At 49.8% G+C, this 21,274-nt stretch overlaps 1 protein-coding gene across 4 annotated transcripts in view; it reads left to right on the top strand.

Moving 5' to 3' along the window:
- Positions 1 to 21,274, top strand: part of MLXIP (MLX interacting protein) — a 59,931-nt gene that overhangs the window by 29,928 nt on the left and 8,729 nt on the right. Inside the window, exons 2-11 of one of the 4 annotated variants that reach the window (XM_035016944.1) lie at positions 13,002 to 13,108; positions 13,876 to 13,961; positions 15,359 to 15,448; positions 15,821 to 15,862; positions 16,187 to 16,358; positions 17,201 to 17,290; positions 17,843 to 17,934; positions 18,870 to 19,524; positions 19,967 to 20,088; positions 20,208 to 20,397. In XM_035016944.1, coding sequence (XP_034872835.1) covers positions 13,002 to 13,108; positions 13,876 to 13,961; positions 15,359 to 15,448; positions 15,821 to 15,862; positions 16,187 to 16,358; positions 17,201 to 17,290; positions 17,843 to 17,934; positions 18,870 to 19,524; positions 19,967 to 20,088; positions 20,208 to 20,397 — 1,646 coding nt within the window. Of the gene's footprint in view, positions 1 to 13,001; positions 13,109 to 13,875; positions 13,962 to 15,358; positions 15,449 to 15,820; positions 16,031 to 16,186; positions 16,359 to 17,200; positions 17,291 to 17,842; positions 17,935 to 18,869; positions 19,525 to 19,966; positions 20,089 to 20,207; positions 20,398 to 21,274 lie in introns of all 4 variants that reach the window. The other 3 variants (XM_035016943.1, XM_035016942.1, XM_035016945.1) reach the window with 3 other exon arrangements.

Below are 21,274 nucleotides of genomic sequence, written 5' to 3'. Positions count from 1 at the left end.
TGCCAGTCTTCATAGGAACTCAGAAACATCTGCTGATCTATTTCTATTACCTCTCTGGTAGACAGTTTCTAGAGTCCTGACTGCACTTGTGTACTCTGGCAGGAGACCTTTGTTAATTTACTCCCTCTTTAAGCCAGATGTCTGTAATGGGTGGAGTTTTTCATCCTTTACATAAAAATCTTAACCTTGGTGAATATTTGAACCTACTAATTACCTTTTTGCGTAGGTGGATAAAAGTGCTAGGGAAGAGGCACCTGGGGGGCTCAGTCGGTGAAGCATCTGCCTTCAGCTCAGGTCATGATCTCAGGGTCCTGGGATCAAGCCCTGAATCAGGCTTCCTGCTCAGTGGGGAGTCTGCTTCTCCCTCTCCCTCTGCTTCTCCCCCGGCTTTGCTCTCTCTCTCTCTGTGTCAAATAAATAAATAAACCTTTAAAAAAAAAAGTGCTAGGGAACGGCTGGATTTTTTGAGGGTAGTTACTCCTAGTACTGATTCGATAGAAGCTTCTAACTTGTGTCAGAATGTCTGTGGCTTGACCACTTTGAACAGGATAAGGGTGGCGGTTACCATACTAGCTACTGGGGGGCAGGGGTGTGCTAAGTTGAATACTGTAAAATGTAGACAGTGTTTGTGTTTGGGTGTGTAACTGATTTTGCTGGTTTAGCTTTCTAAATTTTCTTTTTACATTATTTTAAAACATTAATAGAAGTATATGATTAGGGACACCTGGGTGGCTTCTGCCTTCTGCTCAGTTCATGATCCCAGGGTCCTGGAATCAAGCCTCACATCAGGCTCCCTGCTCAGTGGGGAGCCTGCTTCTCCCTTTCCCTCTGCCCTTCCCCCCTGCTTATGCTCTCTGTCTCTCAAATAAATAAAATCTTTTTTTTTTTAAAGAAGTATATGGTGAAAAATGTGAAGGACATAGATGAAGTAAATTATAGAATACTAGACAGCTTCAGATTCCTCTGATATTTTAAGTAGGGTAAGTGGCTTGAATAAGTGGAGAAATGTACACTGATCTAGGAATGGAGATGACCCGAATGGAATGGTCATCCCTGCCCACATTAATTTATTAAGTGCCACTCTAATCAAAATACCAGAATAGTTGTCTTTTGAGATTTGACAATGTGATTGTAAAGTTGGAACAGGGAAGAGTAACTAGGCAAGGATTCTAAGATTTAAAAAAAAAATGATGGGAGGGCGCCTGGGTGGCTCAGTTGTTAAGCGTCTGCCTCCGTCTCAGGTCATGATCCTGGAGTTCCAGGACCGAGTCCCGCATCAGGCTCCCTGCTCAGCAGGGAGTCTGCTTCTCCTTCTGTCCCTCCCCCCTCTCATGCTCTCTCATTCTCTCTCTCAAATAAATAAATAAAATCTTAAAAAAAAAAAAAGAAATAGGATGTTCAGGAATAGTCCCAAATATATATATGGACACATAGTGTATGATAAAGATGGTATTTTAATCCCAACAGGGGAAAGTTGGATTATTTAGTAATTAAGTAGGAACCATTGACTAAAGCAGGATCCCATTAACACTCATTAAGCAAAATAAATTCCATTGGCGCCAAGACTTGACTATAAAATGTGGAGCTGTGAGAACACTGGAAGAAGGTCCAGTTTTCCCAGTCTTGGCATAGAAAAAGCCTTTTTAAGTATGGCCAAAAAAATAGAAACATTAAAGAAAAGACTTTAAAATTTTGACTACATTAATGAAAAGTTTCTACTAAAAATAACAACAAAAGCCCACAATACATACAAAAAGTAGAGTAGAGCTAAAACCAAAACAAAAGCACTCCATAAATGGGCAAGGCAGAGGTGGACGGTCAAGACAGGCCCAATAACTGTCATTATGTGTTGCAGTCATTCCCACCACATTAAGAACTCTCACACAACACAAAACAAGAAGATATGCGGATAATTAACATACAAATTCCAACAGCTAATAAACATAAAAAGATAAAAGTAGGAACCAAAAAAATCAACTGATTTTTTGCTTGTCGGCTTCACAAACATTAATAATAACTAATGTAAGTACTGGTTTGGGGAAATAGGCACTAATCACTGCTGTTGGAAGTGTAAATTAGTATAAACTTTGATTCTTTGTAACAAAATTATAAATATACACATACCCTCCGATTCAGTTTCTATTTCTAGGAACTTATCTCCCAGAAAGTCATGTAATTGCACAAAAATGTAAGTAGCAGGATGTTCATCACAGCATTGTTTATAATAGTGAAAAACAGAAACAACGTGTCCTTTAGCATAAATGAATGTGTTTATGGAGAAACAGTTAAGTAGATTGTGATAAATATATACAGCCAATAAAAATAATATAAAACTGGGGCGCCTGGGTTGCTCAATCAGTTAAGCATCGGCCTTCGGCTCCAGTCATGATCCTGGGGTCCTGGGATCAAGCCCCACATCAGGCTCCCTGCTCATCAGGGAGCCTCCTTTTCCTCTCTGTCTGCCACTCCTTCTGCTTGTGTGCTCTCTCTCTCTCTCTCTGTCTCTCTGTCAAATAAATAAATAAAATCTTTTTTTTTTAATTTATTTATTTGACAGAGAGAGACACAACAAGAGAGGGAACACAAGCAGGTTGAGTGGGAGAGGGAGAAGCAGGCTTCTCATGGAGCAGGGAGCCCGACACAGGGCTCGATCCCAGGACCCCAGGATCATGCCTGAGCTGAAGGCAGACGTCTAATGACTGAGCCACCCAGGTGCCCCATAAATAAATAAAATCTTTAAAAAAATACATAAAACTATACTTATTGGCATAATAAGATACCTATAACATGTAAATGAAAATGGGTTATAAAACAGAATTATGATCCAACATATTTAAGTATTTTGTTTATTCATATATATAAGTATATATATGTATATTACAAGGACTTAAGGGCCAACTACAAAGTTAGGGAGAATAGTCCACAAGACCATCCTCACTTCTAACACCAGTTTATAAATTAGAGGAATTCCCGAAACCAACTTCGAGTTGAACAATTCTCTAGAAGGACTCACGGAACTCACTGGAAACTTATATTCTTCATTACGGGATTATTACAGGGAAAAGCTTCTAACTGAATCAGCCAAGGGAAGGGGTGCCTAGGGCAGAGTTGAAGAGGCCTTCAAATGCAGTGCTTCTGGTGGAGTTACCTCCTTCCCACCACAGCGTGTGACGATGCACGCGGAGCTTTGCCAACCAGGGAAGCTCACCTGAGTCTTTGGTGTTCAGTTTTTATGGGGCTCGATCACATACTGCCTGTGTGGCCACCTTCTGGTCCCCAGCCCCTCCTAGAGATCTGGCTGATACCTTTAGTTACCAGTTCCTCTGGAGATTGGAACTGATACCATGTAGTCCAAAGCCCCTCTAGTGAATCAGATTGTGAGATTCTCCTAAGACCAAAGCCCCTAGGCAAACAAAGACACTCCTGTCAGGCAGGACATTCCAGGGGCATAGAGGTCCTCCCAGGAGCAGAGGGCAGAGGCCAGACTCTCTTTGGATAAGGTTATTTCATTTCTTCACTACATAATATCACCAAAATTCAAATAATGGTTATTTTTAGACAGTGTAATTGCTGGGGACTTTGCTTTTGTTTGTACTATTTTGTGTTGTTTGAATTTTCTTTCAGTGTGCGTGTATAATTTAAAATCAATAAGACTAAAAACGCTAAAAAAGAGATTAATGGAAACAATCTCATGGGGTAGACGGGCGGGCAGCGAAGTAATAAAAGAAATGATAGAGGGAGACTGGTAGATATGACTGCACAAATGTATACTCTGCTTATTCGAAGATACGCTATATAAAGAATTAAAACTCCAAAACTTAAGGGAAACATTTGCAGAAACATCACAAATTAATATTATGGCATTACCAACATAAAATAGCAAGAGAAAAACAGCAAACATTTTAATGGATGGTGAAAACTGAGTGAGATCTGTAGTCTAGTTAACGATAACATGTCAGAGTCGTTTCCTAGTGGGGAGATTGTGCTCGCAGCTACGGAGGATGCAGCCCTGGGGAAGGCTGGGGACTCTTTGTGCTATTTTTTGCAACTTCCCGTGAGTCTATAATTATTTCAAAACAAAAAGTTTTCTAAAAGACAAAGGGGCGCAGACAGCTCATACAGTAAAAGAGACACATGGCTAATGCACATATTTTTTTTTAAGTATTAAAATTTATTAACAAATGATGCAAACTGAAGTGACATACCGCCTTTTCTTGTTTGAAGTCTAGTCCCGTACCCAGTCCAAAGGAGTCTGAACACCCTGGGTTCTGGATTCAAGTTTATTTTCCTGGCAAATAAACATGAATCTGGCTTTATATGGTGCCCTGCCCAGCATCCCTGCTCCTGCCTGGAAGTCCAGTTATGGCTAGAATCTGACCAGAAACTCCAAGCTTTAAAACTCAGCAACATGCCCCAGAACTGACTGCTATTCAGCAGCGTGCCCTAGCATCGGCTGGCACTCCCTCTGTCCTTTTATACCTCACCTGTAATTCTCCCGGTGGGGTGGACATATCACCATTTTATAGAAGATGGGGCTTGGACAGTTCATGTCACTTGTCCAGAAATGGAAACCACTCTCCTTTACCTGTTGGCTTGGAAGTGGTACAAGCATGGCAGTGTCTGTCCCCTCGTGGAAAGCCAGAACACAGGAGAGAGTGCTCCCAGCAAGGACACAGGTCACCAGAGTTCACAGACAGGGTGAAGGGGAGGTCACCACTGCAGCTACTCTGATTTTGCCTGGTTTCAACTCCTTCAAGTTGCTTTAATTTTTGAAGGTTATAGAAATGATTACTCCCTGGGCACCTGGGTGGCTCAGTCGGTTAAGCATCTGCCTTCGGCTCAGGTCATGATTCCAGGGTCCTGGGATCGAGCCTCGTGTCTGGCTCCTTTGCTTCTCCCTCTCCCTCTGCCCTTCCCCTCTGCTCGTGCTCTCTTTTCTCTCTCTCTCTAAAATAAATAAATAAAATCTTAAAAAAAAGAAAGAAATGATTACTCCCTGCTCTTTACACAAAACAAACATAGGCCCTCATAAACGTGCTCACACATGAGGACAGATGCACACCTAGACAGGCCACACTAACACACGCATGTACCCAGTGTGCTCTCAGTCACACATGCGCCCACACACCACAGCCACAACACACATGCACACAACACACACTCGCTCACCTTGTCATAGGGCAGACCTGGGACGAGGACCTCAGGAGGCCATGTTCCTGCCTTGCTGTCATTGCCCTCAGAGTCTGCTTCTCCAACAGGACTTTCTTTGAATATGAAAAAGTAAAGTAAACACCAAGCGACCCACGAGGAGGATGGATTGCGGGTTTAGGCATGGGAGCAGGACCTGACAACCTCATGAGTTTCCTCTGGGAGGAGGCTCTGCTTGGGCAGGAGGCCCAGGGCGGAGGCCCACAGCTCAGGCAGTTCCGTTAAACACACCGCCCTCCTTCTGCCATGCCTCTCGCTGTGCCTGCTCCCCACGTCTTGGCTCCTCAGTGAACCTTTGTCCGTCTGGAGCCTGTTAGTTTTGGCTCCTAGCAGCCTGTGGAACCAGGCCCAGATCCCAGGAAAGCCCATAGAGACCGCTCTTTTGAAGAAAAAGAGAATCCTGGAAGAGAGACCAGTCTGAGCATTATTAATCCACTCACTTATTAAAGAAATCACTTAATAAGCATTATCCTCATATTTGGGTCTAGTTCACAAAATTGACTTACTTGCACATAAATTTTGTATCTGCTTATGTGATTAATTGCCTTCCCCAATTAACCCAAAGCCCTATTTATTATAAGGTCTTAGATGGTACCTGGTCTTTTTGCCTTATTTATTTTGAAAAAAAAAAACATTCTTGTATTATGTTTCAGCAGTATAAAACAGTAAACAGTGAAAACTAAGTCTCCAACTAACCCCCTTAATTCTCCAGTTTAGCTCTCTAAAGGGAAATCCCTGTTTCCCTGTTGCGTGTTTCTCATGTATCTTTCTTTCTTCTTTTTTTTTTTTTTAAAGATTTTATTTATTTGACAGAGAGAGAGATAGTGAGAGCAGGAACACAAGCAGGGGGAGTGGGAGAGGGAGAAGCAGGCCTCCCGCCGAGCAGGGAGCCCGATGCGGGGCTCGATCCCAGGACCTTGGGATCATGACCTGAGCTGAAGGCAGACGCTCAACGACTGAGCCACCCTGCGCCCTCTCATGTATCTTTCTGAGCTTGACTGACCGGCTGTCTCCTCCCCCACCCCCGGCCCAGACTGTGTGTCTTGTGTGCGCAGCTCCCTGTTATAAATACACACGGCGGCCGTGCTCTTCATCTTGCCCCTTAGTTTCCTTCTCGCTACATGCAGCTTGTAGCTCTTGCCTGCGTCTCAGCACGTGAAATGTATGCTGCCCCATAGTGTCCCTCCGTGTGGGTACAGCACAGTTTTCAAGCCAGTTGCCTTTGATGAGCGTGTAAGTTCTTTCCAGCCTTTTGCTGCCACGTCAGTGCGGCTGCTTGATGTCTTTCACGTGTGTCCTTCTGCACGTGTGCTCGGGGCGAAGTGCCTCCCAGTGGGATTGGGAGTCAAAGGGGTGTGCGTCGAAAATGTTGACAGTTGTCCGCTGGCCCCCCAGCAAAGTTGGTTTTGCCCATGGTTGTGTCCCCAGTGTCAGCTTACTGATCAGACCTCTCCCTGCCGGAGCGCTGAACTGTTGGGAAAAGGACACGGAGGACTTGGTCCACAGCAGCACTATTCACGGCAGCCAAAAGGTGAAACAACCGATGTCCATCGGCAGGTGAAAGAAGAAACGAATGTGGTCTGTCCCTCCAGCGGGATAGGATTCAGCCATGGAAAGCAATGAAGGACTGGCCCAGGTTACAACATGGATGACCCTTGAAACTAGTGTGCTTCGTGAAAGAAGCCACACACAAATGGCCACGTAGTTTATCATTCTGTTTATATGAAGGGTCCAGAAGAAACAAGCCCAGAGAGACAAAGTGGATTAGTGGTTGTCAGGGCAGGGGGAGGAGGAAACGGGGAGTGACTGCTCCGTGGGTTCAGGGCTTCCTTTTGGGATGATGAAAACTGTTCTGAAGCTAGGTAACAGCGATGGGCACGGAGCATTGCAGATTGCTTAAAGCCACTGAATCGTATGCTTTAAAATGGTTGAAATGGTAAATTTTATGTTATATGTACTTAACCACAATAAAAAAGAGTCAATAGGTGGTAGCCAGAATATTACCTTTATTGTTGATGAGCCTGAGGGTATGGCTTACAGGTGAACCACAGGCTGCCTTTCCAGGTGGTGTAGACAGTCCTGGACTAGGACAGCCCGCCGCTGCCCCCCCCCCCCCCCCCCCCCCGCTCTATAGGAGCAGAGCAAGGGGAATGGCAGCTTGCTCCCAAGAGGAGAGGCAGGGAAGGGCCTGGACCACCCACTCCAGTTCCTCCTCCTACACTCACTGCTAACATACCCACTCTACCCAGCTGGGTGGGAATAAAGCTAGGGGAGGTCTTGCTAGTGGGCATCCAGGAAGCATTTCGAGGAATGGTGAAGAAATACTGCCCCATAACAAGCAAGTATGGTTCAGTGAACAAATGAATGGGCCCACCACTCTTCTGGGGCCTGTAGTGACAGATCCTTGAGCCTCTGCCTGCTTTCTTTTGGAGAGAATGGTCCGACTAGGAGTTAGGAGCTAATCCTACGTGGGATGGACAGAATCCAAAAATCTCCTCTTGGTCCCGCCCACCCCTGTTCTTCTTAATTTCAGCTCCTCTCTGTGCAAAGCTTGCGCTTTTAATTTCCATTCCAAAGCAGTCTCTTGCCAGACCTCTGAAGAATTCAGAGTTTGCTAGTCTATCCAACACAGTCTTTTTTTAAGGATTTCTTTCTTTATTTTGGAGGGGGGAGGGGTAGAGGGGGAGAGAGAGAATCTCAAGCAGACTCCCCACTGAATGCAGAGCCCAATGCAAGGCTCGATCCATGACCCTGAGATCGTGACTTGAGCCAAAACCAAGAGTCTGCTGCTCAACCAATTGAGTCCCCCCTCCAGGCGCCCCGACCAACAGTTTTGATAGACCTTTTTTGTACTCTGAATTTCCTGTTTCAGGTTGTGAGCCTGTCTTCTAGGAGAATGTCCATGGCAGGACAGTGTGAAGATTTTTCATTATGGAAAAGGTTAACACTCACTTAGTAGCTCTGTACTTAAAGGTGCCTCCCATGTGCCTGGCATTGTGCTGGCATGAGTCAGCCCTAGACCTTGGCCTTCCTGTCGCTTGGGGAGAAACTGGGGTCATTGTTCTGACAGGAAAGCCCATGGGGCATGTAGGAGGACAGTTTTGGGAGGTGAGGCCAAAGGAGGGCTTTGATTATTGAGGGGAAGCCAGCGGTCTTAAAAATCTTTGTAATGTGTTTCTGGTTATGCTTTTTTTTTTTTTAGATTTTATTTATTTGACAGAGAGAGCACCAGTAGGCGAAGAAGCAGGCAGAGGGAGGAGAAGCAGGTTCCCTGCTGAGCAGAGAGCCCAACGCGGGGCTCGATTCCAGGACCCTCAGATCATGACCTGAGCCAAAGGCAGATGCTTAACCGACTGAGCCACCCAGGCACCCCTCTGGTTAAGCTTTAAAGGAGGAATGTGGTGGGGCACCTGGGTGGCTCAGTCCGTGAAGCGTCTGCCTTCGGCTCAGGCCATGATCACAGGGTCCTGGGATCGAGCCCCACATCGGGCTCCCTGTTCAGTGGAGACCCTGCTTCTCCCGCTCCCTCTGCCCGTCTCCCCCAATCCCTGCTCATGTGCTCTCTCATTCTCAATAATAAAATCTTTTACAAAAATGCTGTTGCCTATGTCTTAGGATTGTTGTAAAGATTAAATGTGTTAATATACTTAAATTACAACAGGACAGGGGCGCCTGGGCGGCTCAGTCGTTAAGCGTCTGCCTTCAGCTCAGGTCATGATCCCGGGGTCCTGGGATCGAGCCCTGCGTCAGGCTCCCTGCTCCGTGGGAGGCCTGCTTCTCCCTCTCCCACTCCCCCTGCTTGTGTTCCTGCTCTCGCTGTCTCTCTCTCTGTCAAATAAATAAATAAAATCTTTAAAAAAAAAATAAAATTTTTTCTAAACATTTTATAATAAGCACCCTTTCTATTGTCATAAAAAATAACCCCCTTTGGGGGCGCCTGGGTGGCCCAGTTGGTTGAGCATTTGCTTTCGGTTCAGGTCATGATCCCAGGGTCCTAGGATCAAGCCCCACATTGGGCTCCCTGCTCAGCGGGAGGCCTGCTTCTTCCTCTCCCACTCCCCCTGCTTGTGTTCCTGCTCTCGCTCTGTCAAATAAAATTTTTAAAAAAATAAATATTTCTAGGGGCGCCTGGGTGGCTCAGTCGTTAAGCGTCTGCCTTCGTCTCAGGTCATGATCCCGGGGTCCTGGGATCGAGCCCTGCATTGGGCTCCCTGCTCAGCGGGAAGCCTGCTTCTCCCTCTCCCACTCCGCCTGCTTGTGCTCCCTCTCTCGCTGTGTCTCTCTCTGTCAAATAAATAAATAAAATCTTTAAAAAAAAAATAAAATTTTTTCTAAACATTTTATAACAAGCACCCTTTCTATTGTCATAAAAAATAACCCCCTTTGGGGGCGCCTGGGTGGCTCAGTCATTAAGTGTCTGCCTTCAGCTCAGGTCATGGTCCCAGGGTCCTGGGATCGAGCCCCACATCGGGCTCCCTGCTCAGCGGGAAGCCTGCCTCTCCCTCTCCCACTCCCCCTGCTTGTGTTCCCTCTCTCGCTGTCTCTCTCTCTGTCAAATAAATAAATCTTAAAAAAAAAAAAAAATTTATCCCCACATTTTTCTAAAAACGTGTCTGTGGATTCCTTTTTTCTCTGTAGTACCTTATATATAGAACTGTGCATGCTGCTTCTTCAGATCTTGTCTTGAAATTTCTGTGGGCAAAGGGTGGTCAGTCACCATAAAAAACATCCTAGTTGCTCTTTTACTGTCTGTGCTTCTGTGGGTGTCTTAGGTTTTGGTTTTGGACTCACCTCCTTGTGTTGGTTGAGCACCACCTGTTGACTGTTGAGATATTACAGAAATCTGGGACAGGGATGTGATACCAGTTGTATATTCTGAACCCCTACATATTTGTACTGAGGTTTGACCAAATTTGACACAAACATCAAGGAAAAGTGAACCATTCCAGCAAGCGAGGAGGAAGGCGAGCAGAACCCCAGACTGCCCCCCTGTCCAATTTGGCTTCTAGCCCACAGGGTTTGAGCTCTCTTTGCATCTTCCCACCTCTTCATTGTGAGTAATTGAAGTTGCCCGCATGATCTGACGCCTTTGAGAAGATGCTCGCGTCCGCCACTTTTTCTCAAAGCGGGGCTGAGGTTCGGTCTGTAGGTAAGCGCAGTGGTTAGTTCTTAACAGAACATTGCAGGACATCAGAGGTGGTTTTCTTCCCTGGAGTCCTCATTCACATGGCAGCCCTTCTGCGTCCGTCCTCCACAGCCATCTGTGGAGGCGGCAGACACCCCGGCAGGACTCCTCACAGAAGGGTGGCCTTTGAATCCTGGCTTCAGCATGAGGAAACTGTCAATTACAGAAAGAGTGTCTTTTTTCCCTTTAAGGAAATAGAAAAACAGGGACAGTTTTCTGTTTTGTTTTGTTTCCTGGAACCACCTGCCCAGCTAGATACCAAGTTGCTGGAAGGTCTTACAGAGGAGGGGAAAGAGGGTTGGTTTTGCCAGGTTGTGGGACCTAATCTACTCTGCCGTGCGCCCTGCTCTGCAGCCGCACGCCTCCCCCCGGCCTCATGCAGGGGCTCTTGACCAGGCGTGTGGTTGCTCACCTCAGGGCCCCCACAGGCAGGCAGAAGAGCAGCAGGGGCCCCTCCCTGGCTCAGGGTTGAGCCCATTTCCTCATCCTCCAGGCGGTAGCTGAGATGGCACCTCCTCCAGAAAGCCTCCCCTGACTACTGAGACTGGGTTGGTTACGCACCTCTGCACTCCCACAGCCCTGGGCTCTTCTTTGTGACCCTCGTGTGCCCCATCTGTTCTTTCCTCCCTTGTAGCGCCCGTCCCTTGTCGAATGTGTGGATGAGACCCAGTCCCTGCCTTCAAAGCACTTAGACAGGGCTGCCCTCTGCCGCGGTCTTTGTTCACTGGTGTATCGAGGGTGGGACCGTGGGTGGGACCGTGGGTGTCAGCTTTTTCCTCCCCTGGAGGAGGAAGGGCCACATGACAGTGGCAAACACAAAAGAAAGGACTTTGCAAGTCAGGAGGTGTTAAAATTCAGGCCTTTCAGTAATAACTTAAGTCCAGATAATTGAGATGGTTATGAATACCTTAAATTTATATTTTGCTGTAGGGTTTACCAGTTATATGTGTCTAGGTGTATATGTGTATGTACATACATACACACTGTCTCTCATTTAGTCCTTATTAAAACACTCAGGAGGAGATGGTATTATCCTGAGTTTACCCAGGAAACTGGATGTCAGACAAGCTACCTGACTGCAAAAGCCAGGGCTCGAGGCCTAGCCATTGGCTGCTGAGCCTGAGTGAAAGCGGACTGCTTCGAGGTAGGTTAGGAGTACCTTTGGACTGGGCAGAGACGGCAAGGAAGGTGACGGACAGGTTGGAAACGTCCAGCCCTTTGAGCTGAGACTGCTGCTGTCTGTCTGTCCCTCAGATTCTACGAGGGCGTGCTGTGACATTTTCTCTCTGGGGGTCACAGCCTTCTGGCCTATGTGATCCAAAGCCTGGCTCGCTGGGATAGGTGTGAGAGGCACGAGGTCTTGCCAGGTGCCCAGCCAGGGGCTTTGCTTTTTAAGCCAGGTTCTCGGGTTCAGGTAGGGTTTACTGCTTGGGTGCTAGTCTTTGGAGAACAGTTGCTCTTCCTCACGAGGTCTCTGAGTGGCTTCGCGGGAGAGGCAGGGCTGTGGCTCACAACCAGGTAGAACCACCAGAGCCCCCTAGAGTGTGGACTACAGATCATGCCTTGTCCATCTCCAGCCTTCTGAAAAAGGGAACCCTGTGTCAGCCGCCCAGAGGTGGCTTCTGACACAGCACTTGGCAAACTGGACTCTGAGAAGGCCGTGCCACTGGGGAGAGCTCCTCGCCGGCTGGTAGCTGGGGTCCGAGGGCTCCTTAACTCATCCGGAGAATTATTCCCAGGCCCTGCTGTGTGCCGTGGCCTGTGCTAGGTGTTTAGGGTGATGACACCTAACGGGCCTTCCCCTTGGCAAGCCGCAGGGTACTGCGTGCGGCTCTGGGTGCGGACGCTGCTCCGTGGAGGCCGGCTGAGTGCCACCTTTGAGTTTGAATGGTGCTCAGGGAACCCTGAAGGAGTCATCAGCAGCCTGTGGGAGGCCAGTGCCAGCACGGAGGACACGGTGTTGGAGCAGGGGGCAGAAGGAGGTCCATGAAGAGTGAGGACCATGTGTGCACAGGTCTGGCGGCAGGAGAGGGTCACGCAGGCTCGGAGGCCAGTGGGACGTTGGTGTGCCCGCGTTATAAATGCCTCTTGGGGGCTGGTGGCAAAGAAGGTGGCCCAGGGTAAAGGAGCTTGGCTTTCGTTTATTTGCCAGCAGATTTCTTTCTTTCCTCCCTCCCTGCCCCCCACTTTGTTGGGTTGTAATTGACATACAACATTGCGTAAGTTGAAGTAAGGTATACAATGTGATGATCTGATACATTGAAAAATCAAAAGATTTTTAACTTTTAATTATGGAAAATTTAAAAGACAGGTGAACGTCGACAGACTAAGACAGTGAACCCATGTGCCAACACCTACCAATGCGTGGCCAGTCCTGTCCCCTCCGTGTGCTGACTCTGCCACCACCCCCACCGCCACCTCCCCCCTCCCTGCTGCCAATCACTAGGAAGAAATCCCAAAGTGACTCGTGCCTTCTGTCAAGCCTAGCCTTTGGCTTGTGATGGATTAATCCAGAATTTTCAGGCCTGGAGTGAGTGGCTGACACTTTTCGATTTCATTTCATTTTCAGAGAAACCACTAAGTTTCCCTTCTTTGTCTTACCTTTCAGTGGGAAGTTGGTGTCTCCAAAGTGGAAGAATTTCAAGGGCCTGAAGCTCCAGTGGAGAGACAAGATCCGGCTCAATAATGCCATCTGGCGGGCGTGGTACATGCAGTGTGAGTGGTACACAGGCTTCCGGTAGGAGGGGCCTGCAGGGGCCCCGAGGCCTTGTGGTGGGCAGGACCTCCAGGTTCTACCACCTGGAGGCCTCTGCACCTTGGGGCCCAGAGCCCACTTTTCAAACATTATGCCTCAAAGGGAAGCCTCTCTTGGGCAGTCCAGCAATAGGAAAACCAAGCCAGATCCTAATGAGCTGGATACTTCTCAGGTGTCAGGCACAGGGGGCCAGTCACATGGTCTGTGTCGTGTAGTTGCCTATAATATGCAGGAGACAGATGTGTTCGCCCAGGGTTCACAGCATAATGTGCTCACTATTAGGTTAGACGCTTGGGCCCAGCGTTGTAAAGGCAGAGGAGGGAGGGCTTAGTTCTTTCCAGGGGAGTCAAGGAGGTTGTAGCAGAGAGGTGATATTTGAAGAGTCAGGGAACAGTTCCCATTTTCAGCAGGTCAAAGAAGATACAGATCCAGGCCTTGTTCATTCTCTAGCTGGCTTTATGCCGGTAGATCCGGTGACCTTTGCAGGAGATCAGCGTGCTTGGGGCATGCTTGGGTTAGGCTGGCATTTCTTTTGATAAGCCAGACTCCCTTTCTTACCCATGAGTTACTGACAGATTCTTTTCCTTTATTCTCTGAAATCTCATTTTCAAGGGAAGGAGAAGAACACTTGGGAGGGTCCCACCCTGAGGGGGATGTGGACAGAGGGGGCAGGGACTCTTTCAGGGGTCTTGGTCATAGTGATACGTCTCATCCTTTCTCTGCCCAGATTTGGAGAAGCGCAAGAATCCCGTGTGCCACTTTGTCACTCCACTAGATGGCTCTGTTGAAGTAGATGAGCATCGCAGGCCAGAGGTACTTGGCTCGTGACCATCAGTAGCTGGAAAGGATCTGCCCTCATCAGGAGGAAGCGACTCTCCCAAGGCCGGGAGCAGGGGTTGGATTCCGCAGCAGCGGGGGTGGGGTAGGGAGGACCATGTGACCTCTCAAAGATGAGGTTGTGACAGCCCACAGAGGCTCCCCTCTTCTCAGGCTGGGCTGACCCGAGCACTGAGAGGTTCTCCCATTGGGACTTACTTTCCACTTTCCCTTAACATTGGCATTTTTCTGGAAGTCAGTAGGGAGGGATCTGGGCTCCTTACAAGGCAGATATCTTTAATGGTTAAAGAATGACCTCAAGATCTTTATATGATGAGATGGAAAGATGCTGAAGAAATAGTAACTGAGGAAAAAAAGCAAGTTGCGCAACAGTATTTCAGTAACTTTATGTTAATTTTTTTTAAAGTGTGTATCTGTGTGATTGTGTGTGTGTAGGAGGAGTCTAGAACGATATACAGAAATCCTTTATTGGTGGCTACCTCTGGGGAGGGGGATTAGAGTGAGGTGGATACCCTTATACCCTTCTGCATTGTTTTAATGTTATCCAAGCATGCCTCACTGTTGGGATAAAAGGGGGAACAAATAGAAAGTAGCCCAGTGAAAGACCCTTTTGAGTGGTGGGATGTGATCTGGTATTGGACAATATTAAGGAATACCATTTTGTGGGTCTGGTGATAAGACTGTATTGTTCACTGTGGAGATTCTTTACTGTCAGATACACAATGCAGTATTTGTAGGTGAAATTATATGGGCCTTATGATATCTGGGATTGGCTTTTGTATCCTCCAGCCATAAACAAAAAGGAACCTGAAAGTGAGGCAGGCTCTCTGAGGAGGGCGTGACTTCTTCCGTCACCAGAGTTCTTCAGGGATACGTGGAAGGGGCTCACCTGCGTGATGGAAAGGTTGAAGTAGCTACTCTTGGAAGTCACTTTCCACCTAAAACTTCTGTGATTGGCCATTTGTTTTCACCCTTTGAAAATGTGGCAGAGTCTTCTGGATAAGGGCATTTAGTGCTACCCCTGGCTCTCTGTAGGGCTTTTTCAGTGCCTGGGTGGAGGACCCTCTCCCTCTTCCCTGCCCGAGCACTCTCTGACCCGTGTCCAATCCAGACCCTTGGGACTCATGCCACCAAAGTCACACTTGGTTATCTGAGGTCACGAAGTAAAAGCCCATCTCTAGGGTGGAGACTAGTTGTAGCACAGAAGAGGTGGGACGCACTTTGTGAATGAAGCTGTATGCATGTGGGAGGGTCCTCTGAGCTGGATTGCCCGAGCTGACTGCCAGTGTCAGACGCATCTTTATTTTCAGGTCGAGTTCTGCCCGTCAAACTAGATTGCCCTTTTTTGATTCTGACCCGCATTCTCTTCACAGGCCATCACCACAGAAGGGAAGTACTGGAAGAGCCGCATTGAGATCGTGATCCGGGAGTATCACAAGTGGAGAACCTACTTCAAGAAAAGGGTATCTGGCTTGGGCTCCAAGAACACCATGTTCGGGAAGCCCCACAGGGGAGGGAGGATCTAAGTCTGTGTTCAGACACCGGCCCCCGAGGCTGTGGGTCCATCGCTGCCCCTGTGGAACCCAGTGTTCCAGCCCAGCCCAGGTGATGGGCCTGCTTTGGCCGTGTTTTTTGTGGTCTCAGTTTCTCCTGCTGCTAGTTATTCTACAAACACTGGTTGAGAATCTCTTCTGTGCCCAGCATGGGCCTGGGAATGGCAGAGAGCAGGATCCCTCCCACGCTTTCCAGGGAGAAGAGGCCTAGATGCTTCCAGGAGGAGCCTCATCCCCTGCCAGGACCCTGGCTGACACTTTGTCTCCCCTTTTTCTCCACAGCTACAGCAGCACAAGGATGAGGACCTTTCCAGCCTGGCCCAGGTGAGTGAGCTCAGGGGCTGGGAGGACCCTCACGGGAACCCTCCTTTGACAAGAAACAGCAATGACATGGGTGGCCCGACAGTGAAGCCTGCCGCACCTGCCTTCCTGCAGCTCCAGGAGGGGCCACCCCCCCTCCTCACACGGAGGACATGCAGACTAAGGAAACAGGCCAGTTCTCCCTGCTCCACTCACTCCCCTCTTCTTTTACAACAGCCCTTGCAGCTCTGTACAGTAGGGTAACATACTTCCCTGGCATGATGTGATTGGGAATTCTGAGTTCACTAGTGCCCCTCTGATTTTGCCTCCCCCCTCTGTTGGCGGTAGGATGATGACATGCTTTATTGGCACAAACGTGGGGATGGATGGAAGACCCCAGTCCCCATGGAGGAGGACCCACTGCTGGACACAGACATGCTCATGTCGGAATTCAGCGACACCCTCTTCTCAACACTTTCCTCACACCAGCCAGTGGCCTGGCCCAACCCCCGGGAAATAGGTAACCCACCTCTAGATCCTTGACTTTGAACACACAGGTTTCCTTCTCTGCCAGCGCCTCCCCAACCTGGCCCCCCAGGGCAGGACTGGCCAACCTCGCTGGCATCTGAGGGCCACATGCACTGAGTGGGTGGGGACTGCAAATGGACCTTCCTGGACAGCTGTCAGGCCCATGGTGCCCCTGAGAGAAGACTGGGGATTTGGTCTGAATCAATTTCACATTTCTGGTACTGTCCCCAAGTGATGGGGCCTTTGACTGGGAAGAAAATTAGAAGCATTCCTGGGCATGACCTTTTACCTGGCCGCATTCAGGCATCCCGTTAACACCTCAGGGAAGAGCCCACAGACTAACAGAACTGGGGATCTCAGCATCCTGGGAGTGTCTGTTTCCTGATACTTCACCTTTCTTTTCTTTTCTTTTTTTTTTAGATTTATTTATTTATTTATTTGACACAGCGAGAGAGGGAACACAAGCAGGGGGAGTGGGAGAGGGAGAAGCAGGCTTCCCGCGGAGCGGGGAGCCCGATGCGGGGCTCGATCCCAGGACCCCGGGATCATGACCTGAGCTGAAGGCAGATGCTTAACCGACTGAGCCACCCAGGCGCCCCGATACTTCACCTTTCTTATAAAAACTCTCTTTCTTTCTTTCCTGCCTTCTGAGGGTGGAGAATAGCCACAAACCCACAAGAAGGTAGAAATTCCAGCCAGCCGCCTGCACTTCTCCTTGGAAGAATCTAGAATGTGAACAGGACCAGGAGAATCCATTCCAGGTCTTTTATGTGTTTCTGCAACATTGTTTGAGAAGACAGAATGATTCCTCTGTCTCCTTTCTGATTCTTACAGCACATCTGGGAAATGCAGACATGATCCAGCCGGGGCTGATTCCTCTGCAGCCCAACCTGGACTTCATGGACACTTTTGAACCCTTCCAGGGTGAGGACATGGGGCAGGGAGCGAGCATGGCTGCCTGGATCTATCTCCCTTTGCCCAGGTTAAAGCACACTGGTGCTTCCCTTCATTAGAGTTAGAATGGGCAAGGGGGAGGACTTAGAATTTTTCCAGAACTACCTTTTTTTTTTTTTTCTGGTAGTAGTTGCAAGATCTGGGAAGCTTCTCTGCCACAGGGTTCTCTCACTCCTGCAGTCTCAGAGCCTCAGGTTTGCCCAGGACCGTAAGCAGTTCTCCCTGTAGGCAGCAGAGGGCGCTGGCAACACAGCCACCTCCCCGCAGTGTCCTGCAGTTAGAACTGGGCTCGTAAGAGCCGCCAAACGCCAGGCCTGGGAGTATTTCAGACCCCACACTAGTTGCCAGCATGAGCGGTTCCAATCAGAGGGCCTCTTTCTGCAGAGTTACTTCAGGGGGGAACGCTCTCTGGCCATGGCATTCTTCTGGGTAAGATGGGGTTCAGTGCCCGATTTATTTGGATCTTAATTCAAGGATATGATGGGCACACCTTGCTCAGAAGCGCCCGATGTTGTCTTTCAGACCTCTTCTCTTCCAGCCGCTCCATTTTTGGTTCCATGCTGCCTGCTGCTGTCTCAGCACCTGCACCAGATCCCAACAGTCCACCTGCTCAGGTAGAGGGAGCTGGGGAGAGGTGGCCAGGGCTAGGCCAATGAATAACTGTGCAGTCATAAGCAAAGTGCTAGGGCTTGCTAGATCTAGTGCTGAACACACATACAATGCATAAAGACGTTATTCTAGCCCTCCTTGAAAGGAGCCATAGATCTCCAAGAGGTGGGAGCTGTCGGTAAGCCCGTGCTCCTGCCTGAGGCTCCGTGTAACCTGTGTGCGGCGAGCTCTGTTCTAACCAGTTGAGAGAGGATCAGTAAAGGAAAACACGGATCACTAAAAAAAAGTTCCATGTATTTCTTTTACTTTTTACGTAACAATTAGCACAAGTTGGTTTTCAGCTGCTGGGGCTGCAGAGCTGGGTGAGGCCCGGCTCTTTGCCCTTAGGGGCTCTCAGGCTGGTACCCATATCTAGTCAGACACCAGAAACCTGGCCCCATCTTCTTCCATCTGGCTCTGGGAAGAATTTCTTCTATAGAGACTGAGGTCTTGGCAACTGATTCCTTAGAGTGTTTCCCTTTTAGGAAGAGGTGACCCCTGGAAGTTGATACGTGCAACTGTCCTGAGGAAGCCCTCTGAGCAGCTGTGCTTCAGGCTGCCTGTGCTGTGTAATGGAAGATGGCCGGGACTTTGGGGGGACCCCTGCTGGACTCTAGAGACGAGATCTTCCCAGGCCTAGAGCCAACTGTGTGCAGACAGTCACTTTGTCTGAGCTCTGTGTTGCCATTTAGTCCCTAGTGGAAACAGGACCCCTGCGGACGCCTGGAGAGACACAGCTCCATTCCCCCCAGATTAGCGGGAGTGGGGGCGGGAGCCATCGCCTTGTCCCTCTGTCTGAAGGTTCTGCTCAGGCGGCCAGCGTACGTTGTTGGACTTTGGTGTGTCGTACCAGGAAGTGACAGCAAGTTGTGTGATCCAGCATTTGTCCTTCCTTTCTTAGGAGAGCATCCTGTCATCCACCGCTCTCCCCACCGTGAGCCTCCCTGATGGCCTCATAGCAGCTCCTGCAGCCACCACCCTGGACCCCACGGATAGGCAGGGCTGTGAACGGGCTCCCCGGCCTGGAGACCCCTTTATCCAGCCCACAGACTTCGGTCCTCCTGCACCACCGCTGAATGTCCCTCAGCCTTTCCTCCCTGTGTTCACCATGCCCTTGCTGTCTCCCAGCCCTGCCCCAGCACCTGCTTCCCCTGCCCTGCCTCTAGCCCCACCACCCCCTGCCCCTGCCTTGAGCCCCTCGGCTCCACCTACCTTCCTACCGCCGAAGTTTGCTGGAGCCAGCAAGTCGCCCTCCGTCATCACACACACGGCCTCTGCCACCCTCACCCATGACGCGTCTGCCACCACCTTCAGCCAGAGCCAGGGCCTTGTCATCACAACCCACCATCCCACGCCCTCAGTGTCCCCCTGTGGCCTGGCGCTGCCTCCAGTCACCCGGCCGCCAACTGCCGGACCTCCCCAACCCTGTTTAACTTTTGTGCACCCGAAACCTGTCTCTTTGACTGGGGGGAGGCCCAAGCAGCCCCCCAAAATAGTGCCTGCTCCCAAACCAGAGTCTGTGTCCGTGGTATTGAAGAATGCTTGCATTGCCCCAGGTGAGTCAGGTGGAGGGAAGCCAGAGTCTGAGCTCCCCTTCCCGAGGGATATTTCCCTGTCCCCAAGGCTTGCAAACTTGCGACACACCCACACTCGTGAAACAAAAGGGTTCCGATCTACCACATGTGTGTGATCTAGTCTGTTGTCTACTCTGTGGTCTTCTTTTCAAGTTAGTCTCAACCCAGTTTGAAAAAGCATGGTTCAGGTGATCTCTTTCCTGGGTCTGTAATCTGTCCCCTTCAAGAAGTTGCAAAACAAATGTCAGGTACCCCGGTGATTTTGTCTCTCCGTGCCCTGCGGTGAGGAAGGCGATGTCTGAGCAGCAGGAGAGGGGTCTGCGCTGCTCCTGGGGAGCCCCACAGTGCCTGGGCTCAGCAACAGTAGTGTCAGAAGCAGACCCCCATGACTCCGGGCCTCACCCTCACCTTCTTGTTCTGGCAGCTGCCTTTTCAGGACAACCACAAGCAGTGATCATGACATCAGGCCCTCTGAAGAGAGAAGGGATGTTGGCTTCTACCGTGTCGCAGTCCAGTGTGGTCCTCACGCCTGCTGCCATTGCCCGGGTGAGGGTGCCCTAGGCAGACCCTCGTGTCCTTATCACCCCAGCATGGCCCTGCTCTTGGTGGTCCTCACCTGACATGACTGTGGTCGGGGGTGATCTCTGTCTCCTGTGTCACCTCAGGCTCCTGGAGTCACGGAGTTCCACAGTGGCATCCTGGTGACAGACCTTGGCCGCACCACGAGCAGCCAGCCGGCCCCTGTCTCTCGGCTCTTCTCTCCAAGCGCTGTGCAAGACTCCCTGGTGAAGGGCGAGCAGGTCCCTGCCACGGGTTCCAGTGAGTGTGCGCTCCAGTCCGAATGGTTGGGACTTCGTGAGTGAAATGAGCATGCCCACACCTGGGTCAGGGAGACTGCCCGTGGGGTTCCCCGGGATTGGGGCTGGACTTATGGGATGTGCAGTGAGGTCTTAGAAGCCTAGTGGCCCACGCTGGGACGTGCTCAGTGTAGGGCCGGATCATCCACAGTAGCAGGAAAGTGGCAAGCGTGTGCGGGGCAGGCAACTAATGCACTCGGGGAACACCACTCTGACCTCCTTCAGAAAGGCCTGGCTCTGAATTGCCAGTTCTGATCCAGACAAGGGATTGAGGCTGTCAACGCTTTCCAGAAAACGGAAACCACCCAGGCTTGTCTCCACATCACCGTGGTCATCCCTTAGTTTTCAAGCACCTCACATTGTTGAGCCCATTTCCACACCGTGGGCCTTGCATTGGCAGGACTGTTGGGGGAGAACTGATTTTGCCCAGTGAAGAGCCATGAAGCCAGGGATAAAGGATTTGCCCAAGGTTGTGTGTGCCCCTGGCGGTGGGGGTAGAACCAGAACCCAGGCTTCCTCCTTTCAGATGCCTCATCGGGGAGGGAGACCAAAGGTGCCTTATCTCAAGTAAAACCTGGGCATGGTTGCTCCTGGAGCTCTATGGTGAACGGTTGTCTTCCCTGAGCAGTCAGGAAGACCCGAGGAGGAAAGGTCTCTGCCTACAGAGATCAGACAGTAGAGGGACTTGTCCAAGGAGCCTGGACGAATAAGGGCCTCCAGTCTGGAAAGCTAAGGATGAAGACTAGTTACAAGTCAGGCCCCTACGGTGGTGTAAGTTCGGGCTCAGGTAGCCTAGTGTTTCCCTGTCCGCTGAGGCGCCGAGCACTGGGTGTCGGAGCTGCCTGGGGAAACTGAGCAGCAGGGCGGGGCGGTGG

This window comes from Mirounga leonina, unplaced genomic scaffold, assembly GCF_011800145.1.
Source record: "Mirounga leonina isolate KUSES-001 unplaced genomic scaffold, KU_Mleo_1.0 Mir_171, whole genome shotgun sequence".
Lineage (NCBI taxonomy): Eukaryota > Metazoa > Chordata > Mammalia > Carnivora > Phocidae > Mirounga > Mirounga leonina.
The sequence above is the reverse complement of the archived record's forward strand: the minus strand, read 5'-3'. Positions and strand labels throughout refer to the sequence as shown.